General features: G+C 42.6%; 1 protein-coding gene across 2 annotated transcripts in view; it reads right to left on the reverse strand.

Moving 5' to 3' along the window:
• Positions 1-18,459, reverse strand: part of ttn.1 (titin, tandem duplicate 1) — a 166,286-nt gene that overhangs the window by 15,542 nt on the left and 132,285 nt on the right. For both annotated transcript variants that reach the window (XM_029702492.1, XM_029702491.1), the window contains 23 exons: positions 18,159-18,455; positions 17,436-18,023; positions 17,021-17,323; positions 16,618-16,914; positions 16,227-16,514; positions 15,800-16,099; positions 15,267-15,569; positions 14,776-15,159; positions 12,890-14,656; positions 11,922-12,215; positions 11,509-11,793; positions 11,081-11,380; positions 7,496-9,658; positions 7,077-7,379; positions 6,668-6,973; positions 6,294-6,584; positions 5,895-6,194; positions 5,389-5,694; positions 4,399-4,869; positions 3,908-4,189; positions 3,199-3,792; positions 2,796-3,083; positions 2,397-2,696 (listed from right to left, as the gene is read on the reverse strand). In XM_029702492.1, the coding sequence (XP_029558352.1) occupies positions 2,397-2,696; positions 2,796-3,083; positions 3,199-3,792; positions 3,908-4,189; positions 4,399-4,869; positions 5,389-5,694; positions 5,895-6,194; positions 6,294-6,584; positions 6,668-6,973; positions 7,077-7,379; positions 7,496-9,658; positions 11,081-11,380; positions 11,509-11,793; positions 11,922-12,215; positions 12,890-14,656; positions 14,776-15,159; positions 15,267-15,569; positions 15,800-16,099; positions 16,227-16,514; positions 16,618-16,914; positions 17,021-17,323; positions 17,436-18,023; positions 18,159-18,455 (11,010 nt within the window). The remainder of the gene's footprint in view (positions 1-2,396; positions 2,697-2,795; positions 3,084-3,198; positions 3,793-3,907; positions 4,190-4,398; positions 4,870-5,388; positions 5,695-5,894; positions 6,195-6,293; positions 6,585-6,667; positions 6,974-7,076; positions 7,380-7,495; positions 9,659-11,080; positions 11,381-11,508; positions 11,794-11,921; positions 12,216-12,889; positions 14,657-14,775; positions 15,160-15,266; positions 15,570-15,799; positions 16,100-16,226; positions 16,515-16,617; positions 16,915-17,020; positions 17,324-17,435; positions 18,024-18,158; positions 18,456-18,459) is intronic.

Consider the following 18,459-nt stretch of genomic DNA (forward strand, 5'->3'; position numbering starts at 1 on the left):
TGCTCATTTCAGGCAGTGCTGATAAGGATATTTAAGACCAACCAAAAGCTGGTTTTAGCGGTAACATAGTTTGCTATGATATGAACACTGCCCGTATGCGCATGGAACAAGAGTAGCCTAATGTGCTTTTGGTGCCTGTATACTTTGTATTTACAAACAAAAAACATGTTGACCATGCAATACTTTTGGGTAAGCTGTCGTCAATAGGACTGGGATTGCATGCCTGTCGTTGGTTTCATGACTATCTAAAGGATAGAAGTCAGGCTGTTAGAGTTGACGGCATCCAGTCGGAGCCATTGGAGTTGGTTAAAGGGGTCCCACAAGGCTCTATACTTGGTTCACTCTCTACATAAACAATATCGGTGATGAGATAAGTGTCAAATTCCTTTATATGCTGATGACACTGACCAAGCATGCTTCAACGGCTGACCAAGCATTATCACTATTGGAGACAGATTTTAAGATATTACAAGGGTCTTTTGTACAGCTGAAACTTGTTTTAAATGCAAAGAAAACACATTTTAGGATTTTTAATAGGTTCAAAAAGTTGGTTGAAAATACACTTACACTTACGAGCTTAGATGGTTTTCAAATTCATCAGGTCTCTGCATATAAATACTTAGGGATATGGTTGGATGATAAACTGTCTTTTAAAATGCACATTGACGAACTTTGTAAACAGCTAAAAATCAAGCTAGGTTTCTTCTATAGAAACAGGACGTTTGTCCTCTACAAATAGAAGACAAATTGTGCAAGCTACTTTTATGTCTGTTATAGATTATGGGGATATTATCTACATGCATGCTACAGCATCAACACTTAAATCGCTGGATGCTACTTATCATTGCGCACTTAGGTTTATTACGGGTGCTAGCTACAGAACTCACCACTGTGTTTTATATCAAAATGTGGGTTGGACTTCGCTGTCCATGAGACGAGAACAACATGCTCTCGTGTTTGTCTGTAAAACACTTCTGAATAAACTACATTCTTATTTATCATCACTCATCAATATTAGAATTATAATTCCTAAAACCAGGTCTCAAGCATGGATTACACTTGAGGCCCATGCGATTTCCACAGAGTTGGTATGGCTGCCTTTTCCTGTTACGCTCCTTGCCTATGGAATAGCCTGCAGACTAAACTTAAACTTGAGACTCTTGTCCCCCTTGCCCATTTTAAATATTTATTGGAAGATTTTAATTTTTGTATTGCTTGTAACTGTTTCGGGTAATGCAAGTTCTTGTGCTGTTAGGGGAATAACCTATGTGTAAATGTAATAATCTGCTGCTGTATTTTTTTTGTGTTATCTGTGATTGTTTTGTTTGTCTTGTGTAGTTTCTTAATCATTGTACCTAAACTGTATGTGTAAACATGTATACGCAGGGCCCAGCTGTAAAAGAGACCTTGGTCTCAGTCTGTGTTCCTTGTTGAAATAAAGGTATAATAAAATAAGATTTTTTTTCCATTTTGTTTTATTTAATAAAAGAATCAAGCATAGCCTTCCCTTTTTTTTGTCTGCCCAATGCAAACGTAGTCAAGCCTATTGATAAAGGTTTTCGCTCCTGAGAGGATTTTTTTAGCTCCTGCTTAGAAATACATCTTTATCACCAAAGATTTATTAAAATATCAAATTTGAGAGCAGTAAAACAGTGAGCTGACATTCCCTTTTCTTCTATGCATTGTAGGCAGGACCACATTATTTTATCGATGCAAGTCCTGTTTTGGACATGCGTAAAACCCCCTCCATGATGTAGGCTACGTGTCCATGCCCACCATGAAACGAGAGATGAGATCTGTGAATACCAATGTATTTAGAAGTTATCAGTGAAAATTGCTTGTTTTCCATTTAATGTATCCAATACCCATGGCCTACTATAACGAAGGCTGGTTCAACAGCAGTGCGTCTTTTATTATATCTTACCGTTGTATTTTTATTGTATTTATTTTATTTGAACCTTTATTTAACTAGGCAAGTCAGTTAAGAACAAATTCTGGGCCAATTGTGCGCAGCCCTATGGGATTCCCAATCACAGCTGGTTGTGATACAGTTTGTTTGGCATGTCCATTGCTCAGCCATAACGCACCATGGAGCAAGTTCTGATTGGCCAGTGAGGGGCCTAGCCTCGACACACCCACAACTTGTTTATTCATCAAAACCCAGCCCTTTCACACCAACGCCAATAAGTATGCCGATAATTGTGATAGTGAAAATAGAAAAAAAAATTCTGACACAGCCCTGAACCCATAGCTCGACCGCCTGCGCTTAAATTTACCATTGCTTTAGGTTTGTTAAAATAGAGCCCAGGATATTCATTCCTGTTTGCTTCTGTTTTTTTAAATAAAGAGCAACGACTCAAGTATGCTACATGATATAGTATAAAAACATGTCTTACTCGTTGCGCTCTTGCACATCACAACTTCAGACTGCAGCCAGTTACCAACACCGTAGCGATTGACTGCTGCGGCACGGAACATGTATTCATCTCCTTCTGTCAGTTTGACGAAGGTGAATGTTGGTCTACTGACAGAGTCAGATACTGGCAGCCATCCAGGACGGTGGGCTTCACGCTGCTCAACAACATAGCCGCTGACAGGTGCACCTCCGTTTCTCTCTGGAGGATCCCAGCTGATGGTCACTGAGGTGGCATCAACTCCATCAAACCTGACTGGTCCTTTAGGCTCATCAGGTTTGCCTGAAGAAAAAAAAACAAAGGAATGGTACTGTCATTGTCTTATATTCATAACTACTGTACGTGAAGACCTCAGTTTGTGTTATGATAGAAGTTACATACCAAGAATGATCACTTTAATGATCTCGGATGTCTCTCCTGTGACGTTCTTCACTTCAAGAGTGTAGTTACCGCTGTCATCGATGGAAGTATCAAGCACGGTTAGCTTAGAGAACTTTCCAGTGGTCTGAATCTTCGTACGCTCAGTGATCTTCAGCTTCTGACCACGGAAGTACCATGAGCAAACTGGTGGGGGTCTACCGACTATTGGCAAGTGCAGCTCAAGTGGTTTACCAGCCAACACATTGACAAACTTCTGTGGGATGCTAGACAGATCAACCTTTGGCAGAACTGTAAAACAGAAAGATATGTTATGTAAAAATGTGCTTGAATAGTTGGTAGGTTAGTTCATTTAGATATATAGATTATATATATAAAGCATTTATGAAGTTTACACATTTCAAACCTCTTTGTTCTTGGACTGTTACGGCTGCAACAAGCTCCTTTGGTGCACTGGCTCCCCTGCTGTTAACAGCTCTGACTCGGAACATAAACTGATCTTTCTCAGTCAAGGAAGTCATAGTGAACTCAAAGTCAGTTGTCTTCACTGTTGTCACCTTCATCCATTTGTCTGTGCCGAATTTACAAGCTTCAATGATGTAGCCTGTGAGTCTGCTTCCACCGTCATGCTCTGGTTTCTCCCATCCAAGTGTTACTGTGGTCTTGGTGATATCCAAAACCTCCAGTGTCGCAGGGGGCAAAGGCACCTCGCAGACCAAAATGACATCAGGGGTTTCACATGGCTCTCCCACACCGTACAGGTTTTCTGGGAGGACTCTGAAGTAATACAGCATTCCCTCGAAGAGTCCGTCGATTTTGTATGATGTCTTGCTGCATTTGGATGTCACAGTCTTGTAAGCTCTCATTGATGCTTCGCGTCTCTCAATGATGTAATTATTCACTGGTGCTCCACCATCAACAGTAGGAGGATCCCATGCAATGGTAATGGAGTCCTTCTCAAGTTCCTTGATCTTAATTGGGCCAGTTGGACCAGGAGTATCTGAAAAGAGGAAGCACATTTAAGGTTAAAAACATATATACCTATGACAGCATTCTATAACAACTGGGTAAAGACTTTTATAAAAAAAAATGTACATAACATCGTGAAATCTTACCATAGACCTTGACAATAATGGTAGCTGTCTTTTCACCAGATTCATTCTTTGCCTCAATGGTATATTTGCCAGCATCATAGCGGTGCACTTTGTCAATAATGATTTGTGTGGAAGTTTTAGTGACTTCAATGAAGCCACGGTTGTTGAGGTCGACACCAGGTTTGCTCCAGGTAACTGCAGGGATTGGTCGTCCAATGACTGTGGCAAAGAGACGAAGAGAACCTCCGGCTCTCAGGCAGATGGTCTTGGTCATATCATCATGAAGCTCAATATCAGGAGTTTCTGTGTTAAAAGATAGGCAATTATTAATTTCATGGGAAACTATCAAACTGAATCAAAACGAATGAAGGAAAAATTCCAATGTGTAGGCTACAATTTTGTTTGTTTGTTTGTGGGAGGAATTTTTAACTCATGGTTCATGGATACAAGTTCTACGGTGCTAATGCTGAAGCATTCCTATTCCTTAGGCTAGGCTAGTGATCCTAACTCACCAATTTTCTCGATAACCTCGACTGCTGCGCAGGCTCTACTAAATTCACCGACTCCATTGAAGTTAACTGCAGCCACTCTGAAGCGGTACATCTTGCCAGTTGTAAGACCAGTCACAACGTGTTCTGTGAGTCTCAGGTTCTTCTCATGGGTCTTAACCCACACACCTGTACCTTCCTCTTCCTCTTCCTCCTCCTCCTCCTCTTCCTCATCGCCTTCCTCCTCCGACTCTTCCTCCACAAACACAACTTTTTTCTTGGCTCCTAGACTGGCTCCCTTCGAAACGACTTTCTCAGGTACCTTCTCAGGTTTTGGCTCAGGCGGCTTCTCAGCTCCCTCCTCCTGTTCTTGCATCTCCAGAACATATCCGATGATATCAGAACCTCCGTCCTCCAAGGGTCTGGTCCAAGCAAGGCTGACACTGTCCTTGGTAGTATCGATAATACGTGGAATTGTGGGAGGTGGAGGAGTACCTGAGGGACATACAGTATTAACAGTCAGTAAAGCCACTCAACATTTATATTATATTCCAGTCATTTAACAGACACTCCCGTCCAGAGAGACCCACATGCGCAATGAGGGTCAAGCGCCCTGCTCAAGGGCACATTGACAGATCCCCCACCCAGCCGACTCTGGGACCCAAACCAGCAACCTCTCGGCCACCAGCCAAATGCTCCCAACTGCCAGGACACCTGCCGATCCCAACCATCCAAGAGCCCACCCCCCTCTCGGAAATCGCCCCTCAACCATCCAAGACCCCCCAATCTCTACCCCTTCGGAGCCAGTCCAGTCCAACCCAACCAAACAACCACCCACCCGATGTGCCAATGACCAACAAAAAGAAAAAGAGAAAGAAAAAGACAAGAACAAGAAACACAACAACAGGACAACAGTCAGTAACTTAACAGTATTAAATTAACTTAGTTTAACTTCTTTAACAGTGTACTGGTAACATAGAATATTGTGCAATAGATGAATTGTAGGACACTTACTTGTTGGCGTTCTGCAGACAGCATAGAGAGACAGCTCACTGGGTTCACTCTCACCAGCCTTGTTGACAGCTGATACACGGAACTGATAGATGTTGCGCTCCACGAGGCCAGTTATCTTGAAGCTTGTGTCCATAAGTGTGGCATCACTGTTCACCTTGATCCATCTGGCACTCTTCTTTTCATGTTTCTCAATCAGATAGCCAGTTATAGGACTGCCACCGTCGCTCTCTGGTTTTAGCCATTCAATGCTAGCAAAATCTTTTCCAACAGCAAGAATCTCTGGTGTGCCAGGAGCAGATGGGACAGCTGTAATATGACAGAATAATTTATTGTTAGATTATCATCTCAATCTCAATCATTTATTTGTATTTATTTATCCTTTATTTATTCAGGAGAGCATATTGAGATTACAACATTATTTTCAAAATGACACTTGAGTATATCATAGAAAGCAATAAAATATCATGTTGCAAGATAATATGAAAGATGGAAGATGTACTACTTACTGAACATGTTTCTGGCGATGATAGGACCAGATTGCAGTGGAACGCCGGATCCATACTTGTTGACACCTCTCACGCGGAAGAGGTACTCAGTGTTCTTGAACAGTCTGGTGATCTCACAGGTGTGTTCCTTGCACTCAGCTTCCATGATCACCCAGTTGAGTCTGTTGGTGTCGCGTCTCTCAACAATGTAATGTGTCACTGGGTCACCACCACTCTCCAGAGAGGGTTTCCAAGACACAGTGCATTTCTCTTCAGAAATATGGCTGATGGTGATTTTGCCATCAGGAGCACCAGGTGTATCTGAAAGGAACACATTAATTTATGGTATGCGATCAAGGTAAGCCCCATTTCTTTCAAACTTTGTCATTTAATTTATTTATTTACTTTTTTTTCACTTACCAAGTACTTGCACGTTAACTTCGGCTGACTTGATGCCACTGGCGTTCTTTACAGTGAGAACGTACTTCCCGGTATCATCTCTGTCACAGAATTTGATAATGGCCATGGCACGTGTGCTGGTGTACTGCAGGGAGTACTTCTCACACAGCTCCAGTTCCTTATCTCCCTTGGCCCAGAACACTTTGGGGTCAGGTTTACCACCAACAGCAGCATCCAGAACAAGGTCTGAGCCGGCTCTGATTGTAACCGTGTCAACCAGAAGTTTGCTGTCGAGGTCTGCCTTTGGAGGAGCTACGAAAAGAAAAGAGAAAGAATCCGACTTAATAAATTATAATATAATTTAAAGTCAATATATTTAAAAGTATATATCTTACTGTATTCTGCTTTGCATGTGACTGCGCCGGTTGAGTCTGAAGGCATACTGAAAACTTGGTTGGAGTTCTTGGCAATGACTCGGAACTCGTAGACCTCTCCTTCACCAAGTGCAGTGATCGAGAAGTTATTTTCTGTGACATTGGTATAGTTACACTTCAGCCAGCGACCTTCGCCAGTGATGGTGTATGGCTTGCGCTCAACAATGTAACCCACAATTGGGAAGCCACCATCGTCAAGTGGTGTAGACCATTTGATGGACACTGTAGATCTGCCCACCTCAGTTACTTCTGGTCTACCAGGAGGATCTAGACACAAGATTAATAGGAATCAGGAGTATGCTTTCCTTAAACACATGTATTATGGACATGTAATAGTATCCCAAAGTTTTTTGGGGAAATCAGTACTCACCAACTGGATTTTGAGCCACCATAGGCTTGGAGGCCTCGCTAGCTTTGCCGAGGCCACCGCTGTTCATTGCAAAGACACGGAACTGGTACGAGAGGCCTTCAATAAGTCCCTCTACACTGTAGTCACATTCAAAGCATGGGATCTTGTTCTCCCTCACCCAAAGGATGTTGTTTCGTTCTTTCTTTTCAATCCAGTATCCAGTCACCTTGCTGCCGCCATCATGGTATGGCTCCTCCCAGCGAATGTGGCAGGTGGTGGAAGTCACGTTGTATACAGAAGGTCTGGTTGGTGCACCAGAAGGACCTATTATCAACACAAACAATATCACTCAATTTCAGTTGATACTTTTCACTCATAACAATTAACGTGTGAAAAAAACTAAACATGTGAAACATAGATTTCTCTTAACTTATACACACCGAATGGATTCTCAGCGACAATGGTCTCAGATTCAGTTGATTTGCTTGTGCCAAATCTGTTCTCAGCACTGACGCGGAAGGTGTATTGCATGTACTTTGTCAGATGTCCCACACTGAGGTTGGTGCGTTTCACACTGGAGTTGATGAGTGTCCAGGCAGTGGAGCCAGATTCACGCTTCTCAACGATGTAGTTGGTGATATCTGTTCCACCGTCATCCTCTGGTGCTTCCCAAGCAATCTCACATGATTCCGATGTTATGGATGAAACTTCAACGGGTCCAACGGGGGGACCAGGTCTTCCAATGACATTGACAGTAACGAAGAACGCCTTGGATCCAGCAGAATTTTCCAGACTGAGGAAGTATCTGCCACCATCGCCCCTCATGGCATCTCTGACAGACAGGGTTGTCCTGTCTTTGACAGTCTTGATTGCAACCCTTTCAGTGTCCTTCAGCCTCATCTCCTCCAGTTTCCAGATTACCTTCGGTGCTGGTCTACCAGTGATGGGAACATCGATGGTGAAGGTATTACCCACTTTACAGATGACCTCCTGGTTAGATATTTCACTGAGATCTGCAGTTGGTTCAATCTGTGGCTCTTTGATTACCACTGAGGATAGTGCTTCTCTTGGTAAGCTGTTGCCGGCATCGTTCTTTGCCTTAACGCGGAACTCATACTCTGCAGTCCTACATAATTCTAGAGTGATGCTCTCGTTCTTGGTCTCACCACCAATGACCCATTTATCTGTGGTCTTTGCCTTATGCTCAATGATGTAGCCTGTGATACGACTACCACCGTCGTGCTCGGGTTTGACCCAGGAGAGTGTTGCTGTAGTGTCTGTGACGTCCACAACATCCAATCTCATTGGAGAAGAAGGCTCTGCAGTAGCAATAATGGGATCTATCGTCTCAAAAGGCTCACCAATACCGTACTGGTTCTCTCCTGAGACTCTGAAAAAGTAGGGAACACCTTCCAGAAGATCCTGGATATGTAAGGATAGCGCAGTGACCTTGCCACCGGATTGGTTCCAGGTACGACGACTTGCCTCACGCCTCTCTACAATGTAATGTTGAACGCGAGCTCCACCTTCATTAGCTGGAGGTTCCCAAACCAGTGTCAGTGCTCCTCTGGACACTTCTGCAAAGGCAATAGGTCCTGGAGGTCCAGGTGTATCCAACACCTTTACAATGAAATCAACTTCCCTTACGCCACTGCTGTTCTCCAGAGTAAGAGTGTATCTTCCAGAATCGTATCTGGTACACTTTTCTATCGTCAGAGCAGTGTAGGTCTCTGTAGTAGTAATATCTGTCATGACACCAAGTTCTTCTTCATCTTCTTTACTCCATTTAACTGAAGGAGTTGGTTTTCCTTTGTAGGCGATACGGAGACAGACGGTGCCTCCCTTCTTCACAATGTGTGTATGTTTGAAGGTAGCGTCAATATCAACGTCAGGTTTTACGTGTCTGTCCACAGCCTGTACTGGCTCAGGAATCTCTTGCTCCTCTCCCTTTCCAATACTATTCTGTGCAGAAACACGAAGCAGGTAGTATGAACCAGTTTCCAAACCAGTTGCAACGTATTTTGTATCATTGACCAGATCCTCATTGATTCTGATCCATGCTCTGGTATCCTCTTCTTTCTCTTCTTCCTCCTCCTCCTCCTCCTCTTCTGAGCTGTCTACCACCTTCTTAGGTTTAGCTAGTATTTCTTTTAGTTCTTTCTCAGATACCTTGTGCAACTCAATGACGTATCCATGGATGGGACTGCCACCATCGTCTTTAGGCTTGGTCCATTCCAAACTGATAGTTGTATCTGTAGAGTCGGTTACATGAACCACAGATGAAGCGCATGCAATATCTTTTGGCTCGCTTGCTTTAATGGCCATTGAGATGTTACTGGGTGCTCCGATACCGGCGTTGTTTACTGCCATCACACGGAACTCATACTCCATATCTTCAGTGAGATGATCCACCCGGTGAGCAGGCTCCACAATGGGCTTCTTTGACCTCACCTTGTCCCAGCGGACAGTCTTCTTCTCACGTTTTTCAACAATGTAGTACTGAATAGGATTGCCTCCATCAGATGTGGGTGCTTCCCATGCCAGTGTGATACTGTCTCCAGAAACTGCAGTGGAATCAGGTGTGCCAGGTGCATCAGGAGTAGCTGTAGGAAAAGGGGGTAAATCATTATAAAGACATTTTGGTAAAGTGAGCTGTTAAATTCCAAAATCATATTCAGACTTGGGGCTCTATTTTCGGCTGGCATTAAAGCGGCGCTAATATCAAACGCATGTTAGTTTGCAATTTGGTCATGTAAAAACTGCCGCACTGGCATTTTCCAAGCCTAACGCCAGGTTCAGCAATTTACCTGTTTTATATCAGCTCCCTTGCGCTCACAGGGGCAGGCTGAAAATATTAGAGGTGTGTCCTTAAAAACATGATCCAAAGTGCTAATTTCAGGCAGCACTGATAAGGCTATTTAAAGACCAACCAAAAGCTTATTTTAGCAGTAATGCAGTTGGTTATGGCATGAATTTTGACAGTGGAAACACAGCCTATCCAGCCGTGACACACACTGCCCATATGCACATGGAACAAGAGTAGCCTAATGTGCTTTTGGTGCCTGTATACTTTGTTTTTTGAAACATAAAAAACATATGTTTTTTCCCATTTTGTTTTATTTGAGCATAGTCTCCCCTTCTCTCAATAAAGTTTTTTTTATCTGTCCATTGCAAGAATGAATTAGTTAAGACTGTGGATAAAGGGTTTGGCACCTGTTACCGCTTGGAAATAAATCTTAATCACCAAAGCTTTATTAAAATATAAAGTTTGAGAGGAGTTAAACAGTGAGCTGACATTCCCAATTTATCTATGCATTGAAGGCTAGCCCACATTATTTTGGACGTGCTTAAAACCCCCTCCATGATGTAGGCTACGTGTCCATGCCCATCATGAATAGCGGTGAACCTCATATTTAGAAGTTACCTGTAATCTGTAAAACTTGCTTGTTTTCCGTTTCATATGTTCAAAACTCACTTAGGCCTATATAATGACATTTATTTTTTGTTACATTTTATTACAACCAAACTGATTAATCTTCCTGGTTTTATGGTAAAAACGTCCGTGGCGCACTTGCAATGCAATTTCTTGAGATGTGTGAATGCGATCTGATCTGTAAGATGGTTCTGATTATGTTCATAAAATATAGGCCTATTTGGGAGCAGTATAAGGGTGAGTGGACATTCTCCCTTTCTATTTATATGGGATCTTTGTCCAGCTACTGTGAAAAGTTGGAATGTGCTTAAAACCCTCCATAGTCTGTGTTGTTTTAATATTTTTTGCCCATGAGGAGAAATTATGGTGGCTGTAAGTGTGACATAGCGTATTTAAAACAAGTTGTTGTTTCGTTTTATTTAGAATTTGATTATAATTATTTGTTCTCTTTTTAGGCTTTATCAATAATTAATTTAATCTTGCTTATTGACAATGTTTGGCATGTCCATGCTCAGCCATAATGCAATTTACATTAGGCCTAGCCCCTATATCAGTGTGAATGCTACTGAAGCTATTGAGCCCTTGGACTTACTGTATTGCATTTGTGCAATGATGGTACTTGAATCCAATGGTCGGCCGGTACCAAACCTGTTGACAGCAGAAACACGGAACTGGTACTCATTGGTCTTCATCAGCTTGGTGGCGTGGTATACTGTTTCTTTACAGCAATCCGAGACAAGTGCCCATGAGATCTTAGAGGTCTCACGCTTCTCAACAATGTAGTGAGAGATGTCAGAGCAGCCGTCGTTCTCAGGTGGATTCCATGTGAGGGTCACTTTTCCTTCAGAGATATCACTGAAAATGATAGGTCCCACCGGCTCTCCAGGAGTATCTAGATTAGAATAGAGGATCATTAACATTTGACATGTACAGTACAAGACCGATCCACTATCTACAATGATGTCAAACAAGATAAATCACAGTGCTATTTGAATGTTGTGACAATAAACTGAAACCAACCATGGACTTGGACAATGATGTCCTCCTTCTTGGTTCCTTGGCTATTGGTGGCTTCCACTGTGTAAGTTCCTTTGTGACTGCGGTCAGCATCACGTACAAAGAGCATGCTTGATCCAGCAACTGTGGTGGTGTCCATCATTGACTTGGTGATTTGCACGCCGTCTCTGAACCACACAACCTTGGGCTGTGGTCGTCCAGTGATCGATACCTTTAGTCTCATATTGTCTCCTGCCTTGATTGTGAGTCCCTCAAAATACTCCGGGCCAAACTCAATGTTTGGAGAAGCTGGAAAGACAAAAGGTGAACATGTACATCATTAGTGTTTTGTATATTACAAAGCAAAACATATTGCATATTCATATTATCATGCGAAACGTATTATTATTATTTCAATATATCATGTATTCCCTTACCACTTTCATCTCTGACCACGATGTGTCCAGATGAGTTAGATGGGGGACTCACTACACCAATAGCATTTCTTGCAATAATTCTGAACTCATAGCGTTCATTGCAAGCAAGACCAGTGACAGTAAACTGGGTGTCGTGAACATCAGTGAAGTTGCTCTTCAGCCAGCGGCCCTGTCCTTGGCGTTTTTCAACATTGTAAGCCACAATCTTGCTGCCTCCATCACGTTTGGGTGCGTCCCATTTCAGTGCGACAGAATTGCTGGTCACATCAGTGTAGTCAGGTTGACCAGGTGGATCTAAAAAAGGAACACATTTTTTATCATTCACTTTCACATGTTTGAATCACACATGGACTAAGTCTGGGAACGTGCTTATATCACTTGGTTTATACTTCCCTATTACATAAGATATTCATGGTACTTGCACTTTCAAAGGCATTGGATTTCATACCATCTGTGTTGATTGTAAGAATCTGTACGTTAAAGTCGCAATCAGCAGTTGCTACATCCATTTTTGGACTTATAAATTAAAGATATGTACCTATTGATTCTTGAAGAATATAACATATAAATGCCTCATGAGCTTAGTTCCCCACCCGAACCTAAAATATAAGCTTGTTTTACTCCAATGTTTGTAAACAAATAAAATGTAAACAAACACTAATTATCCTCAAAACATGGTTAAACATATAATTTTGATATCATGGAAGATCAGTCCTTGCATCCATAGTTCTATCTATTAATTTGATTAAGGTTACATTTCTCCAGCCCCATCCCTCAGCTTTTTACAAAACCAGGGACGGGGCGTCCACTTTGTTATTGTTTCTACTGCTGATTGCCACTTTAATGAAAAGGTATGCTGAACCCATTGCTGACCTGAAACTCACTGCCTTGTTCAGCCCGGGGATTAATAACAGTATACCATTATTAACAGAAAACCATGATTAGTTTCCATTTGAATAAGGACTTACCAACTGGAGAAACTGCCATTGTGGTGTTGCTTTCGTCACTCTTGCGGCTGAATCCGGCATCATTCTGAGCGTAGACTCTGAATTGATATTCCAGTCCTTCAATAAGGCCAAGGATTCTGTAGTCTGTTCCAGGGATAGCCACAGTGTTGACCTTCTGCCACATGACACTGTTCTTCTCCTTCTTCTCAACATGGTAGCCCTTGACTGGACAGCCACCATTGAAGACGGGCAGCTCCCACTGAATGGTCATTCCGTCGTTGGTGACGTTGTACACAACAGGCTTTCCTGGTGGACCTGCAGGCCTGAACTGGTGTTTAGCGACAACGTTTGGTGACACCAGTGGCTCACTGACTCCATATATGTTCTCAGCACGCACTCTGAACTGGTACCCTATTCCCTTGATCAAGTTGGGCACCTTGAATGTTGTGTCAGTGACACTAGAGCATGCCATCTTCCAGTCATTCTGAGATGTGTCGCGCTTCTCTACAGAGTAGCAGGTGATTTCTCCACCTCCGTAATCATTTGGCTCCTCCCAGGATATTGTGACACTGTCTGCTCTGACCTCATCAAAGTTGATGGGTGCGACAGGCTTTGATGGTGGTCCGCGAGTTATGACAAAAACGTTGAAGGATTTCCTGTACACCCTGTTATCAAGAGTAAGTGTGTATTTCCCACCATGCTCTGGTCTCACATTCTTGATCATGAGAACAACTTTGTTGTCTGTTTTCCTGAAGCGTACTAGTTCGCTCTCCTTCAGTGGCATATTGTCCTTAAGCCAATACGTGGCAGGTCTGGGTTTACCCTTATAAGGCAACTCAATGTGTACATTATGGCCCACACGGACACTGATTTCCCCACCTGGATACTCATCCAGGTTGGCCTCTGGTGGGATGACAAAGTCCTTCACTTCAATTGGTCCAATTTCAGTGAAGTCACCCTTTCCCTTTTCATTTCTGGCGGCAACTCTGAAATTCATTTGTGAGGTTTCTTTGAGTTTTGATACTTCGTATTCACATTGTTTGCTGCAGCCGGCGGCTGCCCAGTCCTCTTCATCTTTGAGTCTCTTCTCAATGACGTAGTCAGATATGATGCTTCCACCATCATAATCAGGCTTCACCCACTGCAGTGTTACAGAGGTCTTTGAGGCATCCTTCATAGCAACTTCTTTGACTGGACCAGGAGTTTCTGTAGCTTTTACTGGTTCAACTGTGCTGCAAGGATCACTTATTCCAAATTCATTCTCTGCTGATACACGGAAGAAGAAGGATGTTTTCTCTGAGAGATCTTCAATGGTATAAAATTGTTCTGTGCATTTGGTTGTCACACTAGAATAGGATCTCTTGGATGAGTCTCTCTTTTCAATTATGTAATTGGTAATATCAGCACCACCATCAAGTTCAGGTTCTTCCCAGCACATGGTTACTTTACCACGAGTGACATCCTTCAACACCAGGTTCGTGCAGACAGCTGGTGAGTCTTGAACCTTCACAGACAGTGTCATTGACTTTGGCTCTCCTACACCGTTTTCAATCTTCACAGTGTACCTACCAGTGTCATTACGGCTGACTTCTGGAATAACAAGGGTTGATGTAGTATCTGTGTGGTGGATTTCATATTTTTTATTATTGTCGATGTTCTCGTCTCCGAACATCCAAGTAGCACTAGGTGCAGGTCTGCCCTTGAGGGGCACTGTGATCTCCACATCCTGCTTGGCTTTTACGATGTAGTGAGTTCTCATGGCAACATCTGGATCGAAGATAGCTTCCTCTGTAAAAATCATTCAAAGATACATACTTTATTTACGACCTTTTCACTACTAGGAAAAGGGACAAAATCTTATGAGACAAAATGTCAATGTAATGAAACCATGAGGTGTGTTAACTTACCCAGAATATCCTTAGCATGAACAGGCTCTTTCATCTTAATGGCCTCTCCACGCCCTGCGATGTTGACTGCAGATACGCGGAAGTAGTAGTCAACATCTGGTGTTAGGCCAGACACAACGTACTCTGCTGTCCTCACTTCTCCCTTCTGGCTGATTACAACCCATTCTCCATTGTCTGCTTCTTCTTCCTCCTCTTCTTCTCCTTCTGATTCAGATGATTCTTCTTTGGGTGGTTTGCGTCGTAGACCTTCCACGTCCGTCAGCTGTTCAACAACGTAGCTGAGTATCTCACTGCCACCGTCCCACTCTGGCTTGGCCCATCCAAGGGTGATAGATGTCTTGGTTGAGTCAACCACTTTGAGCTTGGTAGGTTCATATGGTGGTTCTAATAAAGAGAATTCACATAATGTAGATATAGTTTTCATAGAGAAGTAAAGGATACGACTTTTACTTATTACATAAGTTAGATGGATGTTAAATTTTTTTGCTTACCAACTGGATCAGCTGCTTTGTAATAGTCAGACACATCTGAGAAGGGGCCCTCTCCGGCTTTGTTGATGGCACACACACGGTATTGATATTCATTGCCTTCTGTTAGGTTAAAGATAGTCGTAGTGGTGTTGTTAATTGGATCTTTCAAGACCTTTATCCAGCGAAGGCTCTTCTTGTCACGTCTCTCAAGGTAGTAGCCAGTTACTTGACTACCGCCATCCACACCTGGTTTGTCCCATACAACTACCATTGTTGATTTGGTTATAGTTGTTACCTCTGGTGTGGCAGGCTGTCCTGGGGTAACTGTGACATTAATATAAAGAGTCGGTTAAGTTCTAAAAATAAATTCAAAAACAGGGGTAACTGTCTTTTATGTCTTTTATAACAGAAGACTTAATATGCATGTCAAGTTGATCATTTTGGGGAATGTCTGCTTTATATTCCATCAGATACAACTTCCGTTTGTGTGTTTCAAAATAGTGTTTTTTACTTTGTATACCACAATGTTATGTCCTGTTTTGTTTTACACTTACCAAATAGATTTTTGGCAACAACAGGCTCAGATTCCAAGGGCTCTCCATTTCCGAACTTGTTGATACCCCTCACACGGAAAATGTACTCATTTCCTCGTACCAACTTCATGACACCTATGTAGCACTCTTCTAGTCTCTCAGACACAGTAGACCATACCACTCTGCTGGTTTCACGTTTCTCCACAACGTAATGGCTGACCTTAGCACCACCCTCATCAGTGATTGGCTCCCACTTAAGAATGATCTTGTCTGCTGTGACTAGCATAAACTGAATCAAGCCAGGAGGTGGTCCAGGTTTGTCTGGTGAAAAAGAGAAAACATTGAGTGCATTAATACATTATTTAACTCATAACAACATGTCTGTTGCAAATTAAAGTATGACACAATTACATAACATAAGCTAAATGACATGTACAATTTGTTTTACCTAGAACTTCCATCCTGATGGTGGCAGATGCCGAACCCAGAGCGTTTTTGATCTTTATTTCATATGTGCCAGTGTGGCTACGAGTTGCGTCCTTGATGAGAAGACTAGAGGAATCAGTGGTGCTCTCGATGGATAGAGTAGTGCTTGACACCATTTCTTTTCCATCCTTGTACCACTCAATTGTTGGCAGAGGCTTGGCAAGAATTCCCACTCTGATCTTAACCATGGATCCGGCTTTGTATTTTACAACATCTAAATACTCTGGAGGAAGATCGATCGCAGGGGCACCTGAACATGAGAAAAACAAAATATTAGCAACAAAATAATAAATCAAATATCAAGCAAATGACAGTTTTTTTAACCATTGAAAAGTAAAATGAGCTCAACTCACCACATGAATCGACACAAGTGATTGGACCGACGACATCTGATGGATTGCTGATAGAACCGATTGTGTTCTTTGCGTAAACTCTGAACTCATAGGATTCATTCTGGGTCAAGCCTGACATTGTGAAGTTCATCTCAATCACGTTAGTGAAGTTGGCCCTTGTCCATCTGCCATCTGGGCAGTCCCTCCTCTCCACCATGTATCCAGTGATCTTGCTGCCACCATCATAAGGCGGCCTAACCCAGGCCAGACTGATGGAGTTCTTTGTGATCTCGGAGACTCTTACAGCTGCCGGGGGCTCTGAAATACAAAATCAAATTGATCAAGAACAGTTGATGAAAAATACCAACACCATCCACAACAAATTCAGTGACCAAAAAACAAAAATAATCCAAAAGACATTTACCGCAGTTATCAATGGCGAGCACCTCTTCTGATGTTTTGCTGATTTTTCCGATACCAGCTGCATTTTCTGCGGTCACCTTGAATTCGTAGATGAGGCCAGGGCAGATGTTTGTTACTCTCAGCTGTGTTCCAATGATTGCTACTTTGTTGACCTTTTGCCACAGAATACTGCTTCTCTCTTTCATCTGCAGGTGGTAGCCCGTGACAGTGTTTCCTCCATCTGTGACAGGCTCGTTCCAGTTGACTGTAATGCTCTCTCTTGAAACCATGGTTACCCATGGTGTTGATGGAGGGCCAGGGAATGCTAGAATAAATAATGTAATCCTGTAAATTTCAGTCTAATTCAAAGACAAATTAAGATAATGATTAAGGTAGTGGGAATGGATGGTATACTAATAAATGATAGAGACACTTACTGTATGGAAGCTTCACTGTGATTGGTGGGGTGTCAATGTGATCACTGATACCAAAACGATTCTCTGCCTTGATTCTGAACTGATATTCCTCTCCTTTGGTAAGCTTGCCGGCCTTTATGGCACTTCTCGCAACCTGAGAAGACACTTCAGTCCAAGCAGGTGTGCTTGTTTCACGTCTCAGTACAACGTAGTTGGTAACTGGGCTGCCACCATCATACACAGGAGGAGCCCATTTGAGAGCCACTGTGGATTCAGTCACTTCGCCAACCTCAATAGGGCCAGTTGGAGGACCAGGTCTATCCAACACAACGATGTTGATGAACATCTTGGTGATACCACTTGTATTGGAGGCGATGATGTCATATCTGCCAGCATCACTTGCAATGCTCTCGTTCAGTTTGATGATCAGGCTTTCAGCAGTAACTTGAGTGACCAATCTCTTGGATGGTTTCAGAATAACAGTGTTTCTTGATAGAATAACCTTTGCCAAAGGTTTGCTGGTCATAGGAAGCTCAAAGGTCAGATTTGATCCTGATCTCACATAGACAGTATTGCTGGGGTAGTTTTTCATGTCAAAATCTGGGGCCTCTGTAAAACAAACAGTCACAGCATATACGATTTAGCTAATTATCAGTTAACATACACGATTAGCCATGACAGATATGCTGACAATATTTATATAATGAAAAATTCAAAATTAGAAGAGGTGAGTTGAAAACCTACCCAGTTGATCTTTCACTACAACAGGAACGATCATCTCTTTGGGTTCGCCGAGTCCAGCATGATTCTGAGCACTAACTCTGAAGAAGTATTCAGCATTTTCCTTCAAGTTTTTGATTTGGAAGGAAGTTGTGTTCACAAGAGTAACCTTCGCCCATTTGGATTGTCCTTTCTCAAGTGCTTCAATGAAGTACTGAGTTACTCTGCTTCCACCATCGTGTTCTGGTCTCATCCATCCAATTGTAACACTGTCCTTGGTTACCGCAATAGCCCCAAGCTTTTGAGGTGGACTTGGTGTTTCTGC

The sequence above is a fragment of the Salmo trutta genome, chromosome 20 (genome assembly GCF_901001165.1).
Source record: "Salmo trutta chromosome 20, fSalTru1.1, whole genome shotgun sequence".
Taxonomy (NCBI): domain Eukaryota; kingdom Metazoa; phylum Chordata; class Actinopteri; order Salmoniformes; family Salmonidae; genus Salmo; species Salmo trutta.